General features: G+C 39.2%; 1 protein-coding gene across 1 annotated transcript in view; it reads right to left on the bottom strand.

Annotated features, from left to right (window-relative positions):
• Positions 1-1,227: 1,227 nt before the first annotated feature.
• The window catches only part of LOC148791455 (caffeic acid 3-O-methyltransferase 1-like), a 31,035-nt gene continuing 14,592 nt past the window's right edge, over positions 1,228-17,670 (bottom strand). The window contains exons 3-7 of the mRNA XM_088888186.1: positions 3,417-3,749; positions 3,249-3,313; positions 2,578-2,873; positions 1,948-2,182; positions 1,228-1,626 (exon numbers count right to left, since the gene is read on the bottom strand). Coding sequence (XP_088744312.1) covers positions 1,330-1,626; positions 1,948-2,182; positions 2,578-2,873; positions 3,249-3,313; positions 3,417-3,749 — 1,226 coding nt within the window. The 3' untranslated portion in view covers positions 1,228-1,329. The remainder of the gene's footprint in view (positions 1,627-1,947; positions 2,183-2,577; positions 2,874-3,248; positions 3,314-3,416; positions 3,750-17,670) is intronic.

Below are 17,670 nucleotides of genomic sequence, written 5' to 3'. Positions count from 1 at the left end.
ATAAGAAAATTTGATGATGGAATTCTAAGACATTTCCAATTAACTGGTAGCCATCTATGTTCAATTCAAGTATTATTTATTGGGTTATGTCTAGTTTATCCAATCACAATATAAATTACGCTTTTGTGAGAATGGTCAATTTCCTATTCTCTAGATAAATTTCTTTTCTTTTTTGTCTTAATGCTAATTTATTATTATTATTTTGAAAAAACTATTAATTTTATTGGTTTAATTTATTATTATTTTTTCATTAGTTTTAGGTAAAATAATATTGGAAACTTCAAAAGAAAACACCAAACCTATCAGACTGTCAATTCATCTTTGTATTCAAAACATGGAAAAAAAAGGAAGAATGACGGTTCAATACAGGGTCAGAATTTGTAGGACCAAAGCACTGTTGGGGTTGGTGCCAACTTGAGATTGATGCCAATTCACGGGTGAGCATGGGTGCATAGAGTGTGGTCTATTTTCACCAGCTTAATGATAATTAATTTGTCCTTTCCTCTCAAATATTGTTTGTTTGGTCTATTTTCAAAGAGATGACCAAGGATAGGTCATCGGTCTTCCCAAAATGATAAGCTTTTTATCTCATCCGGAGATTGGAACCTAAGCTTATCCACGTGGTCATCATGAGAGAAGCACATTTTTAGGTGATGTTTTCAATTGATTTCCGTCACTGGCGTGTTGGTGTTTCATCATGGGTAAGAGTGTCAATTGGACTGAATTTGGTCCAATCTGATCCAGTCCAATGTAAGTCCATTATAAATGAATCAGTAGGTGTCAATGGATCAAATTTGGATCATTTTGGACTGGACTGGGCCATCTAGTAACCTGTTCAAATTTGTTTTAATTATCCAAATTTGGTCCATTGACACCTATATTCTTATCTTTTACCAATGGATCAGATATTGACTCAATCCAACCCAATCTAATATAAATTCAATATGGATGGACCATGTCCAATCCAATCCAATAAATACTTTGGACTGGTCTAATTCATATATCTTATTGGTCTGTCCAATCCACACAAATTGAATTTGGTTTGAATGGGTCCGATCCAAAACTGGTCCATTGACACCCCTAATCATGGGGACTCGGGAGATAGCAGGAAATATGAACATTGTGATCATAGACATGCTTTAGGAACAAGAGAATATATGTCCAGTGTTTTTGGAATTTAGGAAAGATTATACCAGATTGAAGCATGTGTTTTTGGAAAATAAAATATGCACACCATAAAGATCAAACTGCATTTCATTCTTATTCGGATGCATAATTTAAAAAAGTCACAAACAAGTTCAAAAGTAAAAAAAAAAAAAAAGGAACTAATTATTTGTGGAACTCCATAACCCAAGTATGGTAAGCATTGCAAACAATTTCACAACCAGCAAAGCCCGAGTCTATTGCCAAGGCCTCAAACTCCTTCTGTGTCCTCTCTTTTCCTCCAGGGCAATGAGTTAGCATGACTAAATCATGTGTGAAGGCAATATTAGAGCGGTAACTAGCTTCTGGAGCCATTGGAAGAATTGATTCAACAATGATCACTTTTCCTGACTTTGGTAGGGCTTTCCAACAGTTTCTCAAAATCTTTAAGCAATCTTCATCATTCCAGTCATGAAGTATCCACTACAAAAATCACGAAAATTAAAATATATATATATATATATATATATATATCTATATATATTTGGAGACATTAAATCACAAAAGAATATATCGAAAATGTACCCTATAATACTGTGGATTTTAATTTCCTAAATACTCTCTGTCTATGTTTTATCACTTCCTTGATTTAAGGACTAATAGACATTATGACTTTCTTGATTTGTAAACTTTATTTGCTTTAAATGACTTGATACTACAAAGAGATTCATGGTGAATGTAATTCTCTTCTAGATATCGTGGGACATATCCAGTCTACCCCTCTCAAGACCTAAAAGAACTAACCTTCATAAAAATGGCTTCTCCTTTGGGGACATATTCAAACATACCAGCTATCCATGAGCAACTTGTCCTGATGCAGTAGAAGCAGGGGTCGAAGAGACACTCCGTCCTGGCTGTTGGTGAAAAATTTGCAGACAGGAGCCAAGCCGAGAGGTACGCATCAGGGCCAGCTCTAGATATGATCTCGAACTCATCTAATTCTGTAGTGACTTTCAAGGCCATAGGAAGCACTGAAGCACTTGCCAATTACATGGTCGCCAATATACAGTTTTCTGTACCAGGCCGCTAGTGGCACAATCCGATTTACACCTCTACTCACTAGTGGGACGTCCCAAGAGATTACAGCTGATTTGGATTCTGCGATCATTGGGCTTGCGGTAGGAATGGCAGAGTCTGTCCATATAGTTTGGACTTCAGAAAAAAGGTTCTATCAGGGCGAGGCATGTGTTTTGGGAAAGATTCTACTTGTATACTCTAACACCCCACAAATTAGAAAAGTATTTGTAATATGACTCAATGAACAAAATGTTTAGACATGACAGAATATGCACACCATAAGATCAAGCAGACTACTTTCTTATAATGGTGAAAATTTAAAAACCACAATATCTTTCAAAGGTAAAAATATGTGATCATTTGTGGAACTCCATAAGCCAAGTGTGGTAAGCACAACAAACAATTTCACATTTAGCAAAACCAGAGCTTATTGCCAAGGCCTCAAACTCCTTATACGTCCTCTCTTTTCCTCCGGAGAAAAGAGCTAGCATGACTAAATCATATTGGAAGGCAACCTTAGAGGCGTTACTATTCTCTGGAGCCATTGGAAGAATTGATTCCACAACAATCACTTTTCCCGATTTTGGTAGGGCTTTCCAACAGTTGTTCAAAAGCTTCAAGCAATGTTCATCACTCCAATTGTGAAGTATCCACTACAAATATCAAGAAAACTAGAATAGTATTTCATTAAATAGAACAACAGAAAACAGATATTTGAAACAAAATGTAAAGGACTGATTCATCCCCTATTCTGAATTAGTAATGAACCAATATTATGGAGCCATTAAATCACAAAAGAATAGAACAGAAAGTACCCTGGCATAACCCTGTGCATTTTAATTTCCTAAATATATACCCTGTCTATAATTTGTTACCTATGATTGAAGGGCCAATGAAGTAATGGTCTTCTAGAGATCATGGATTATTATTATTATTTCTTTTGATAAGTGATTAAATATGGCTAATCTGCCTAATATGATGAATAACCCTACAATTTAGTTAATAAATAAACAAAAGAGCTAATTTACCTTCATAAAAATGGCTTCTCCTCTTGGGACACATTCAAACATATCCCCTCCAACATGTTCCACACCTGCCGCATAGTTATAATTATTCTATTAGAAATCTATAAACAGAAGTTATATTTATTTTTTCTAATATAATAATAATTAAATCAAGACAAAGAAAGCTCTTACCAGCATAGGATGGAGCTTCTGCTATGACATGAGGCAAATCAAAATTGATACCTTTGATCTGAGGATACTTGGATGTAATCATTTCTAGGGTGGTTCCAGTCCCACCCCCCACATCAACCACCTCTTCGAGACTCTCAAATCCATTGTATGTGTCAAGAATCTGGTCCATGACTATTATGCTATGAACTGACATTGCCTTGTTAAATAACTTGTTATACCTGGAATCTGTCTCACAGTACTCAAAGAAGGTCATTCCACGGGCCTTACTAAAAGGAATTCCACTTTCCAAAATAGCATCTTTCAGGTGGCACCTACAAGTAGTGATATTGATAACTTTCGTTTTAGTTCAGATCAACAAAGTAAAACACACAAATTCAACAAAAAATGTGGGAAAGCTCAACTCCATTTCTTACATGAAACATGTGAAATGATTGTTAGTCACCAGGTTGGAAAGAGTTCAAGTCAAGGTGAAAGAATCTAATTTTTCATACGTTACAATGAAAAAAAAAAAAAGAACATTACTTCATAGAGAGATGAAAATAAGTTCATTAGAATTTGAACGCCATATTAATTTCTGCAGCTTTAATTGTTTCTAATTAGCTGCATATCCAAACTGAGAAGATAGAAGGGAAGTGATTTCGGCACATCACATCACTTTGAGGGTTCAAAGTGATTACTGCCCCTGGTTAGAGCCATATTCACTATATATTGGAACAGAAAATAGTTAAAAGTGAGAGCTATCTTCTCCCTTTTAGCTGGGAGCCTCAGAGGTTATGAAATAATATATAGAGGCTCCATGATACTAATGAGGTGTACGTATACGTATGATCTGATTTGTTTGATTTTATGACAAACAATAGGCTGCTAGTATCTGATTGAAAGTTCAAATGCTAATAACATTAGTTGGATGACATGTACATAAGAGAAGAGATAAGAGAGTAGAACTGAATAATAAAGTAGGAGAAGAAAAAGATTACAGGGAGAACATCTGTCACATTAGATGAAGTGTCTGTCTATATTGGTGGGGCCACAACAAATAAATCTAAGGCCACGATTCTTGGTTTTAGCCCTGTGCCAGGACCCCTTGTATTGGCATGCAGCTCACACTTTAGCTGAGGTAGATGTGGCATGAACAAAAGCCACACAACCCCTTGTATCGGCATGAACAAAAGCCACACACCGGAGCTAGAATCACAACCGACCTGTCACCCCACTATAGAACCGGCGTCAACCTCACAATGCCTCAGTAGATTTCGCCAAGACCCATACCTCAGAAGAGTGAGATCCTAACTACGTCCCAGACGAGGAGGTGAGTAGTGTAAACACCTCAGTCAAGTCTCACAACTCACTTCTACAGCAGGATCCCAATGGAGTAGGTATAAGAGGCATCCTTGGCCTGAGCCCCCAAGAGTGGGCTCAACCAGAAGAAGAAGATCACGAAATGAGCCCGAACAAAGACCAAAAAGCTAGCCGGTTTGACACCTTGAGATCCGTGTTGAGCCTCAGCCCTAGGACTTCAAGGCTCTGAACCTGGAGTCAAATGATGGGTTGGATTAACTCCTCGATCACATGGAGAGCTTCCAATCACATTCTATCAAATAACTCAGGTGTGGTACTCGGGTTTGGCACCGGGCTCAATTAAAAGCGGGAAGTAGTTTATGGATCTCCTGACCACCCATTATTTTTCCACTAGCTGATGTCATCCGAAGACCACATCATGACGGTTTACCAGCTTTTTGACAAGGACATCCAAGAGTAATTGTGGAGGTTTAATCTGAGTCCCTATAGGTCTAGAACCTTGACCCGACTATATAGGGACTACAAAAATCCATGGCATCCAAGACCCTAACCTGAGGTTTTCGTTGGCGAAGAAACCTCTAGATAACATGAAAGGTTTCCTTGTCGGAGCTTATAAATAAATGAATGTTGAGGAGTTGTCCATGTGCAAAGTGAACCAAGCAAGAAGAGGAAAAGAATGGATTAGTCTATTCTATCAAAATTAGTATTCTATATTTATCTCCTTAATTCTAGGAGAGATATTTCTAATCTAATTAGCTATATATATCTTATTTCTTTCTTTTTTGTATACTAATTTAAGTCGCCCATCTTGTTTCCTGATTGTATTCCTAACTCTATTATAAATACGTTGTAACCTATTAAATTCAACATTAAGAAATATTATTTTCTCCATTTATCTTCTTTGTTTTTTCGTATCAAGGATGATGATCAAGGTGAGGTAACCACAAAAGAGGCTGCCATGATAACATGTCGTCCATGCGTTTTAGATCACTTGGTCGATGCTCCAGGACTCCCCCCGATAAAGCACAAAAATTACACTCCACTGAATGCGATGAGGGGGGAGATCCTGTTGCAGATGAAGTCTGTTAACTACTTGAAGTGGCCTTCTCTCCTAAAGCGAAAACAACAAACAAGAACCAGGACCGCTACTACCACTTCCACAAGGCTAAGGGGCATGACACGAAGAACTGCTGGATCCTAAAGGTCAAGATTGAGGAGTTGATCCACTATGGGTACTTGAAGTAGTTCATGAAGGAGGATTGAGCTATCGAGTTGTCGAGGAACCAGCCCTAGTAGCCCAAAGATCCACTTCTTGGGGTAATCTCCATGATCACTAGTGGGTCGACAATGGTTGGCTGGATGTAGGTCATTGGCAAGAAGAATGACAATCTAGGAATTGAAGGGCGAAGAAAAGAACCCCCTGAAGAGGCCTAGACCGAGGAGATGATTTACTTTAATGAGGACAATCTATGAAGAATCCACCATCCCCACAACGATGCCCTAGTCATCAAGTTGATCATTGCCAATTACGAGGTAAAGCATATATTTGTTGATAATGGCAATTCAACTAATAGTTTATTTGTAGAAGCATTCAACAAAATCAAGCTGGATAGGAAGGATCTCATCCTTACCAACATACCACTCGTTGGTTTCAATGGGACATCATCGGCCCTATTGAGAGGTTTAACTTGTTGGTAACAACAAGGACCACATTGAACATGATTTCTTTAAATCACAAGTTTTTGATTGTTGACATACTATCACCCTACAACACTATTCTTAGTCGCCCTATCTTGCATGCACTTTGAGCTATGGTATCAACATACCACTTGACAATGAAGTTCCCAACCAAGCAAGCAATTGTGGTAGTGTGGGGGGACCACCTAGAGTCCCAAAAATGTTACATGTGGGCATTGAAAGGAAAAGGAAAGTAGTTGTTGGTGGTCGACCTAGACATCAAACCACTACTAGAGTCCAACAAAGACCGAGGACACCTTGTGGAGAGTGTTATCTCAGTTCCAATCTCAAAAGCTATGCTTGAGAAGACAATGTAGATTGGATCATACCTTGAAGAGCCTCTAAAAAGCAAACTCACTTGAAAAGCAAAGAAATGAAACTTCACCCCATTGCAATGAAAGACCATTGACGAGGAGGTTGGGAAGCTCTTCAGTACCACATTCATTATAGAAGATAGAATACCTATGCTAGATAGCAAACATGGTGCTCATTAGGGGTGGCAACGAGCCAATATTTTCACGAGCTGCTCGAGCTCGACTCATGAAAAGCTTGGTTCGGCTCGATTTCAATCGAGCTCGAGCTCGAGCTCAAGCCCAATTCAGTGGCTCGATTAATAAACGAGCTAGACTCGAGCCTACTAGAGCTTGGCTCGTGAGGCTCGTGAGCCGGATCAAATATATATAATATATATATAATAAAATTATATAAAATAATATATATATATATATATAATAAAAATATTATAATTATTAATGATTATAATTATTTATTTTTAAATATAAAATAAATTTTTTATATATAATTTTTATTTTTATAAAATATTAATAAAATATATAATAAATATTTTTATAAAATATAAAACGAGTCGAGCCGAGCTGAGCTCGAGCCTGGTACTATTCATCTCGGCTCGGCTCGAATCCACCCCTAGTGCTCATTAAAAAGGCAAATAGGAAGTGGCATATGTGTATAGATTACACCGACCTAAAGAGAGCTAGCCCAAATGATAGCTTCCCCCTCCCTAGAATAGATCAGCTAGTAGACGCCACCTCGAAGTTTAAGATGCTAAGTTTCATGGATGCCTATTCCGGTTACAACTAAATCCAGATGGATCATACAAAATAAGAGAATACTACTTTTGTAATTGAAAATGGTCTATATTGTCACAAGGTTTTGCCCTTTAGCCTTAAGAATGTCGGGGCAACCTACCAACATATTGTAGACAAGATTTTTTTCTGAATTAATAGGAAATAAAATTGAAGTTTATGTTACCAATATGGTAGAAAAAAATAGGTTTTTAAACTCCCACATTGTTGATTTAACCAACATATTTAAAGTTTTAAGAAAATATGACCTGAAGCTCAATCTTAACAAATGTGTGTTCAGCATTACATTGAGTGAGTTCCTTGGTTATATGGTTAAACCCAACATGGAATCAAAGCCAAACCTGAGAAGATCCAAGCAATCTTGGATATGCAACCTCTGAGGTCGGTGAAGGAAGTCCAAAATCTCACTTGTTAAGTCACCACCCTCGACCGCTTTATGTCTAAGTTGACAAGGCAATACCTACCCTTTTTTCAAGAAATAAAAAAAGCCAAAGACTTCCAATGGATCAAGGAGTGCCAGCTCGCTTTTGATGAACTTAAACAGTACCGCGTCTCGTCATTGTTATAGACAAGGCCCAAGCTGGGGGATGAACTACTGTTTTAATATCAATAAGCAATAAGGTAGTCAACTTGATACTGTCCCTAAATGTAGACAAAGTGCAATGACTTGTTTACTGCATAAGCAAGGTCATACATGTAGCCAAGACTAGGTACCCTAACATAGAGAAGCTTGTCTTTACACTTATAGTATCAACTCAGAAACTATAAGCCTACTTCCAAGTGTACATCATTGTCGTCTTCACTGATCAACCTCTCCACTAAGCCCTATAGAAGTCTAAAGTCTCAAGAAGACTGACATTCGGTTTGAGCCGCGCCTAGGGATCAAGGCATAGGTCTTAGCATATTTTATTGTAGAATGTATGTTCAGCATGCCAGCCTTGGAACCGGATAAGCCAACAACAAGCTTGGAGGCATTCACTACCATTAAACCTTCATTCGGTTGGGAAGAAGAACCCTAGATCCTCTATGTGGACGGCTCGTCTAATCAAAGAGAAAGCGGAGCTAGACTTATCTTGCTAAATCCAGACAAAGTGAAGTAGGAGTACACACTCAAATTTGGGTTCCAAGTGTCGAACAATGAAGTTGAATATGAAGCCCACATCATTGATTTAATCGAAAACTAAACCGATTAAGTGCATTTTCCAATTTGGTTTTCTCATTTCAATTCGATTTTTCATGGACACCCCTTACGACAATGGCGGCCACCACCGTTGTCCTTGCCATCATCGTTAGAAGGGGCGAATAGAAAAAGCATTGAAAAGAATGGGAGATGACTCTGATGTACTTGTGAAGAGAAGAGAATTTGTGCCACTTGATTTCCATACACCTATCTTGGTTTACACTAGGAACGATGATTTCGAAGTTTGTCTTCAACCCACTCCTCAATCCCAATGCAACGACTTGGTTTTCTTCAACAATTGAAAATCCGCTAACCGAAGCCAACTGGTTAACCATTTGATTGGTTGAGCTAACCACCAGTTTATTAGTTCATCAGTTTTTTGGTTTTCTTATATTTATAATATAAATATTTATATTTAATTAATAAATGTATATTCATTTATAATATACATAAATATATATAATATATGAATATATATTTATTAATCGGTGGATTCAATTAATCGCCTATCTTTTATATGAATTAACTAAAATCAAACCGATAATCAAAGTTTTCAGCTTGATCCGGTTTTTCATGATCACCCCTAGTTAACAACATTTGACTAGAGTGTATATTTTTGAGAGTTCAAAATACTCAATTATCGCATTTTGAAGTTCAGGGTACTTATATATCGCTACCCCAAAGTACATGGTAATTGTATGTAATCTACCCAAAAGATAGGAATTGTAGAGGTTTCAATAAATTTTCTAAGATATTTCTACCGAATGGGTTACGTGGCAATTGTTTTTCCACCTAAAGTTGTGTGTGGAGATGAAGTAGTGAATGGCCATGTATGATAGATCCACCGACATCTTGCCTTATTTGTTGGTTGGATTTTTTTTCAACTTAACAAGGACAAGGATGTATTATTGTCTGTGTATGCTTAAAGGAATCTTCAACAAAGTGCTCTAGTTGCCCCAATAATCCTAAGCTATAAGCCATTTGTATATGTCTTGGACAATGAGACTGGACATATATAATATAACCTTGCATGAAAACCATTTTGTTTTTTTTGTTTTTATATTTGAGTTAGGAGTAACAGGATTCACAATAATAATGGGTGGGTTTAACAATAAATGCTGTTAGGTAGGTATTATTTCAGCAATTCCCCTTTCTTATTTTTTCCTAGGCATCTAGAATGGTAAAAGTTGACTTTGATTTTTGTTCATGCTTAGCATTTGGAAAAGGTTTACAAAGCTTCCACTAATGGTTAGGTATTTTTTCACTATTACGCTGATTTGATGCTTAATGACGCCTAATTGTCATAAACGATTATAATTATTACCTTTTTGATTTTACAAACAAATAAAATACAATCATCGAATTAAAAAACATAAATAGAACCAATCGCATACTAAGTTCAAGAATGATATCTAGATTAATATAACTTTTAAAACCATCCAAGATATTTGTTAGAGTCACGCATCATTAATTGATTGTCTATTTTGTTTGTTATTTCGTCCAAAGGTTACACTGTAGAGTATACAAATGATGAATGAGACTCATCATGGGAGATCTAGGTGGTGATATCTCAACTATCGAAGTGAGTCTTCATGCGCACCGATGCTAATCCAATTGACCCTCTTAAACTTTCAAATTCTAACACTTTCCCCCCTCCGTTAACATTCGTTCATGTGTTTCTTAAAAATTTCTAAATCCCCAAATTATCCTTCTTAATTTGTCGGACTATTTTGCCCTTTCTCTTATATATTTGTATACTCTTTACATACATTTCTTTCTTTTTATTCTATCAATCAAATGAGCAAAACAACAATCAGTTTATCCTCTATTTGAAAACACTTAAAATAATAATTTATTCGAATATGAATTAATTTTAAGTGATGGGACCCCACAATAAGCGAAAAATAAACACTTATTTATGATCGACAAAATAACGTAAAATAAGTGATTATTTTGATAATAAACACTAAAAGAATAAGCCAGAATTGGTTGGCTTTTTTAAGTGCTTGTTCCATTTTAGCTTCGGATTTTAAGTGCTTTAAGCTCACCCAATGATGGCACATAGGTCATGCTAGGGCCGATACAGTCGTGTGGGTCATGTTGGGCCTGGGGTTTTTGGTCTGCGAGCCAAGCCAGCACGGAACAACCAAGCAGGCCGTGTTGCCCGTAGCCCATGTGCTGGCATGGCCCAGCATGACCCACACATATATATCTATATATATATATATATATTATTGTATATAAGCAATTGTATACCTCAAAATTAATATAAAATTAAAATTTTAAGTTTTTTCAAATTTTTTAAATAAATAGCATTGGCATGATTCACGGCCCGGCCTGGCCCACGCCACGGGCTTGGGACGTGGGTCTTGCCGGGCCAACCCCCATGTTATCCTCTATTTGCAAAGATTTTTTTCTCTTGGACATAAGGATTCTTAAAAATCAGTTTATCCTCTATTTGAAAACACTTAAAATAATAATTTATTCGAATATGAATTAATTTTAAGTGGTGGGACCCCACAATAAGCGAAAAATAAACACTTATTTATGAAGCACTGAAGCACTTGCCAATTGCATGGCCGCCAATATACAATTTTCTTCTTCTTTCTCTTCATTTGGGGTTTCAAAGTGATTACTGATGATTAAAGCCATACTCACTGTAGAGAAGAATTAGAAAGAAAGCTACACAGTTAGAATAAAGATAATCCCTCTCTCACCGCTCACAATCTCACAATTTATGAAATATATATAGGCTCGTCCATGATGCTAATGACATGTGATTTTATTGCGTGATGTGATTTGTAGTTTGATGGCAACCACTACCAGCCATTAGGTAGGCTTCTACTTAGACTTTTGTTTTTATTTTTTTTCTTTGGTCAACAGAATTTCACTTTTCACTCCACAGCAACAAAACAACAAAGCAAAGACAAGAAACACCAAAAAAAGAAATCACTTACTAGTACTACTAATTACTTAGACTCAGTTTGGAAAGAGTACAAATACAATTATGTAGTGTAAATTTGTACAAAATATAAGATTTTGTACTCTACATGTATATTTGTATTTGTACACTTTTCAAACTGAGCTTTTGGCTGCTTTTGGTTGCAACACAAAATTGTTTGCTTTAGTATAAAAATGCATGGGAGTGCAAATGAAAATAATGCATATTTTGATTTAATTTTGTTTTGCACTTTATTTTATTCAGCTTCACATCAGAATTTTCACCTAAATCATTTGCACTGCTATAACTTTGCATCAATACAAATTTATTTGCCTTGCAACCAAACACCGCCTTAGGAACAGAAACAAAAGTAATCAACTAAAATAGTTTATGAAATAGGACAAAGGGCATGCGTCCAACCACTCATTGAAGAGACCAAACCCCACTGGGCAAGGAGATGAGAAAGCCTATTCAAGTCTCGTTTAACAAAGAATAAAGAAACTGAAAGAACTTGGGCAAGGTTTAGATAGTCAAGTAACAAAAATATTATTTACGACGCTGCCCTTCCTGTTGTCAATACAAATTTCGTGCGTAAATTTGGAGCACAAAAATTAATGTGGATAAATTCAAAGGAATTGAATTTTTTCTTTTCAGAAATTTAAATGGGATACAGACGCACTTTTTCTTGGCAAAGAAAACCCTCTGATTCTCTTGCCTTGGACAAAAGCTGAAACTGTGACTAGAACTTGCAATTATGAGAAGCAAGCAACGCCCAACCTTGTGTCAATGAAAATTTACTCATGCTCAATCAAGGATTAGAACGTAAACAGCTGAAACAATGTTCTTGCTTGTAGAATTGACAGAAGCCCTTTGAATCATGGGAATTTCACGAGTTGATGTGGCACGAAGTTGTAGCAATTTCGGTGCTTCGGCAATTCAAGAGTTGGGGCCTTTCTTCTTTTTCCCTTGATCTTAGTGCAGCGCATTTCCTCTCCTTTTTCAAAAACCACGGAAGCAGTAGTTGAAAGGGGGGAGCCGAATGGGAGCTTCCTCTTGTTTTCTCCTCTATTTATAGAGGCTCACCAATAGACGATGAGTTGGTTTGAAATATTTGAATTGACTTGAATGGTTTCAATTCAATTCATCACCATTTAATATTAATTGAAATGGGGGCACTAAATTGACATACCGGTGATCATTTTGTTGACCTAATTAAGGTAATTAAGTCATTTAATTGAAGTTAATTTCAATCCATAACTGTACTTGGAACGAAGTGCCATTTCGCACATGGTTGGTTCTACACATAAAAGGAAATCCAATTGATTAATTGTAACATTCCTTCTTAACTTAGATTAAATTGGATGTCATTGAGATCCAATAATTCAATTTAAATGCTCTTCTCTAGACTGAAATGGCAATTCAATCAATCTCCCTTAATTATGGGGCCATGTTCAACTAATTGGGAAATCATTTATGAAGAAGCCACTTGTTAGCTAGGTGTAATAACACCTCATGGGTAATGTGGTCGGTCAAGATCCAACCAGAATTTCTTCCCCCCTCTTTTTGTTTATTATTTATTTTTTTGAATTCATGTTGGGCTCAATGGGACGGAAGGTTTTAGTGGGACCCAATGTATGGGCCCTCTATCGTATTAGCCCAAGGTGTTGGAGCCCAACACCTTATTTTTGTGTCAAAGATACATTGGTCCCTCGAGCATGGAGTGCCTTTTTATTAGCCAAAGATACGTATCCTGGTCAGAGGTACTCGAGATAGAGTCCCATTTCCTTGTGGAATCATCTTTCCTTACTCCTCCTTATCTGTAATTGTACTCATCCCCATGACGTGTAGTTCACATGGCTGGAAGGATAAGACGGGGGCCACAATAATAGTATAGCTAGGCCGACGTGGCAAAGCCTGGATGACATGGCAGGGCGATAGCTAGGCAGCCACGTGTCTCGCAGGACCTGCTCAACCATGACCCGAACACCACTACCCCAGTTCTAAAGTCGAGGAATGAAGTAGTCCAATTCGTTCTCCAGCTGAAGAACTTCAAGTTGATGTCTGGATGGGTATCTGGCCCTTTTGGTGTTCCCCGGTGACTGTCGCAATCTTGAGAACCAGGCAATATGGAGAATGGTCGAGGAATCTTCCCATTGTTCGCTGCAGAACTCTAAAAGCTCTGACTTCGGAATTCGAACCACTCCCCGAAATGTTGTGCGGTTGTGTAGCTTGGCGAAGGGCCAAAGTGTCAAACTGAGCTTCTGAGTCCGTCCTGTTGGGGCCGAGGAATGACTCTGGTTCCAAGTGGAAGTCAAGCTTTGGTGCAGTGGTGATGCTCGGCCATGGTGCATCGAGATTTGGAGTTGGATCTGTATTTCGGATTTGGGGTTTGTGTCATGCTCGACTTTGATATGCCAACCTTCCGAAATCGAGGCTTAGCTCGACCGTATGCCGAGGAAAGGCCTTTTGCTGATGGTTGGAGGCCGAGCTCTGGAATTGAGGTTGTGATGTTCGGCCACGGGGTGCCGGGCTGCGAAGATGGGTTCCTTCGAGATTTCTGTGCTACGAAGACGGGTTCCGCCGAAGTTTCGGTTCCCAAACCACTCCCCCAGTTCTGCTGTTGAGGAGGGGAGTCCTCGGCTAGACTACTGCGTAGCCTTGTAGCCTTAAGCAACCAATCCGAGGACTTGAGTGCCCTAGCCGAGGGTTTACGTCGAAGGTTGGACCGGTACTGTGGCTCTCCACGTCAAAGGTTGGACCGGTAGTGTAGTTGAACCGGTGCAATTAATAGGCATAACTACTGCTTGAGGAGGATGCCACATCGGTTTTCAAGGCTTCCCGTCATACATTATTGGTCTTCCGAGGCATTGTTAGAGGTGCTTCATCTGCACCACTGATTTCTTCTCGATCCGCGTTCCTGATAGTTATAAAAAGGAAGACAGTGGGGAGCTCGACAACTAACACGACAGATAGCTTGGTGGTCTTCGCTCCTCAGCTCTTGTGAATTGCCCAATATGTACTTTTCATCTCATTAGTCCTCTTCCTCTTCCGTGTCCTTCAGTAGTTCCGGTTCCAGCTCTTCTTACGGCTTGAACTACGAGCCTTAGCTGAGAGATTTTGTGGCTGCCGAAGTTGAGGAGGCTTAGGTTGGTCCCTCCGAGATGGAAGCAGAGCTTTCTCTACGGGTAGGTCGTCGATTTGGCACAACGTCCTGCGTCTTGGCGCCCGGGGACATGGCTCAGATCCGAGCAATGTATGCCATTCCCGCGGAATACCAAATGAGGTGTTCACTTCCTAGGGAGATAGCCACTGATTCTTAGCTCAGTGAACTATGTGTTTATGAGCACAGTTTGGAGGCTGGACTGAGGTTCTAGTTGAGCGAGGGGTTCACCGAGGTGCTAAATGAAGGGATAGGATATCCATCACATGGACTTCCAAATCTTGCGGAATAAGGGGCGAATTTCAAAAATTTTTCTCTCCCTTCAACTGGGAATTGTATTGCCTATTTTAGAAAAACATATTTTTCAAGGATCAATCTTGAACCATTAACCAAATCAGATCTGAACCAAAAGAAGTTGGAGGGAGGATTACCTGATACGGAGAAATAATATCTCCCAATGGAGGTGTTCACGCCCAAGGAAGGATCCAAAGACTGCTCCCACTGAAAATGGCACAATGTAGGATGGAGTAGAATCAGCAATGTTTTTCAAAAGAACATGACCCTTTGCAAGAATCAACTGGATGGCTTGTGAGTACAACTCCAATCAATCTTTTCCCAAAAGATTGATATCAAGATCAGATCTTGATTTCTCCCAAGAACTGGAGATCGAACTGGAGATAATGGCGGCGACAAGAAGGAGGCGGCAAGAGAGATTTCGTAGGGTGCAGAATTCTCCCTTCTTGTGATTTCAGCTCTGAAGACAAGAGTTTTAGGTTGCATGTCTAAAGGCTGCCGCCCCTTCCTCCTTTTATAGATTTAAAGGAATTAGCTCCTAATCCTATTAGGAGCTGCTGATCCAAATTATATTTAGATTAGAAGTCCCTTTATGTGATAAGGGAAAACCCTTATCTTATCTGCAGATCAGATCAGCCATCTTCAAATCTAATTTGGAGGCTTCCAGATCTAAATCTTATTTAGATCTTAGACTCTCTAAGTGGATAGGGTCTACGCCCAATCCTATGAGCTAATCCACATCATAATTCGCCCCTTTTAATTGACTGATCAAATCTCATAATCATGGTATGCTGCTACAGCTAGTAGGATCCTAATGGATTTAAGCATGGCCACAGGCGAAAAGGTTTCCTCATAATCGGTGCCCTCTTTCTGAGTGTACCCTTTCGCCACCAGACGAGCCTTGAAGGTCTCAACTTTACCATCGGGGCCCTTCTTCCTCTTGTAAATCCATTTGCAACCGATTGCCTTTACCCCGGAGGGTGGATCTACTAGAGTCCAAACTCCATTGGTCTCCATTGAGTCCATCTCTGCCCTCATGGCCTCCACCCACTTCTGGGAATCTATGTCCAACATAGCTTCCGCGTAAGTCACGGGATCCTCCTCACTAGTCAAGGTTTCCACCAGGTAACTATCCTGGTCATAACCATAACGGACTGGTGGCCTGGATGCCCGAGTGGATCTTCTAAGTTGGTCACTACCTGGAACTTGTGGGACATCTCCCACTGCTCCTAAGCTCTCCTCATCAAGAACAACTTCCTGACGATTGGTGTCCAGGATATAGTCGGTTTCCAAGAATTGCGCATTTCGACTGCAGAACACTTTCTGCTCACCTGGGTCATAGAAAAGGTAACCTACAGAGCCTTTTGGGTAGCCTACAAATAGGCAACGGCTAGTCTTAGATTCCAACTTGTCTGCACTCGTTCTTTTAACGTGTGCTGGACAACCCCAAATCTTCAAGTGTCTGACACTTGGTTTCTTTCCGGTCCAAAGTTCATATGGAGTATTCGGAACCGATTTGGTTGGAACCCGATTCAGCACGTAAATCGCAGTCTCTAATGCGTTGTTAGACAGTTTTGTATGCCCTTAGCTTCAATCATTTTGATGTACTTTTGTTGTTTAGTGGAAATAAATAAAGTGCATGTTTGATTCATGTTGTTTGGTTTAATTCTGTGTAAAACCATAAAACTGGACATTTGTAGAGACTCATGTTAGTTTTAAATGTTCACAGCCGTTGGATATGTCTGGGGAGATTTATCCTGCCAAGGCTGATACTGGTGTGCCACCAAGTGTTGGGATGGCCTGTCTCAGCCATCAGGGTAAGACCCGAGGCACATACAGCATGGGATTACTTGAATCCTTGAACCGGACCAGATTTCCAGTCTTGCCCTGGACCTTGGAGATAGATGGGCAAAACTGGAAAGTTACACCTGACCCCTAGACTCGATTGTGACACTTCACTAGGTGCTGGATCAGGCTGCCTTTGATATGCCAATCAGTGAGATCCTGAGTGGGGATCAAAACCTGGGTATGTTGGGGCAGTTTGAGAATTCATCTGAGTGGGTGGTCATAGTGACAGAATCAGCCACTTTGTCGGACAAAGGGTAATGATCGGGAATGCACTCTCTCTAATGGAAACCAAACTGCCGGCAGTTGATTTCAATCGTTGGAATTTTGTTTTTGCAAAATTAATATATTTACATATATATGTACGGTTTCAAAATGTTTGCAAATGGTTTTAATTCCCGGGATCCATGTGAGAGGAGAGTGCGGCACTGTTCCTTGCAGCCGAGGGAGAGGTCCTCTCTTGTCGGGCAGTGCTTGATCATTAAGGGCTGAGAGGTTAAGTGTAAGACCATTTAGGACAATACCTGATGGGCTAATCTTGCACCTGCCCACAGTCCCTGGGTTTTTATAAGATGGCTTGGCCCAGGGACCACTTAATGTAAGTGTTGGGCCCATAGGGTTCATACGATGGACTCAAGGGGTTCATTGAGATTTTCAGTGAATTTGGCTGGGCCTTGTATTAAAGGCTGGGCCGA

The sequence above is a fragment of the Nelumbo nucifera genome, chromosome 5, assembly GCF_055504915.1.
Source record: "Nelumbo nucifera cultivar China Antique chromosome 5, China Antique-T2T, whole genome shotgun sequence".
Lineage (NCBI taxonomy): Eukaryota > Viridiplantae > Streptophyta > Magnoliopsida > Proteales > Nelumbonaceae > Nelumbo > Nelumbo nucifera.
Note: the sequence above shows the minus strand (reverse complement) of the source record. Positions and strands in the feature narration are given on the sequence as shown.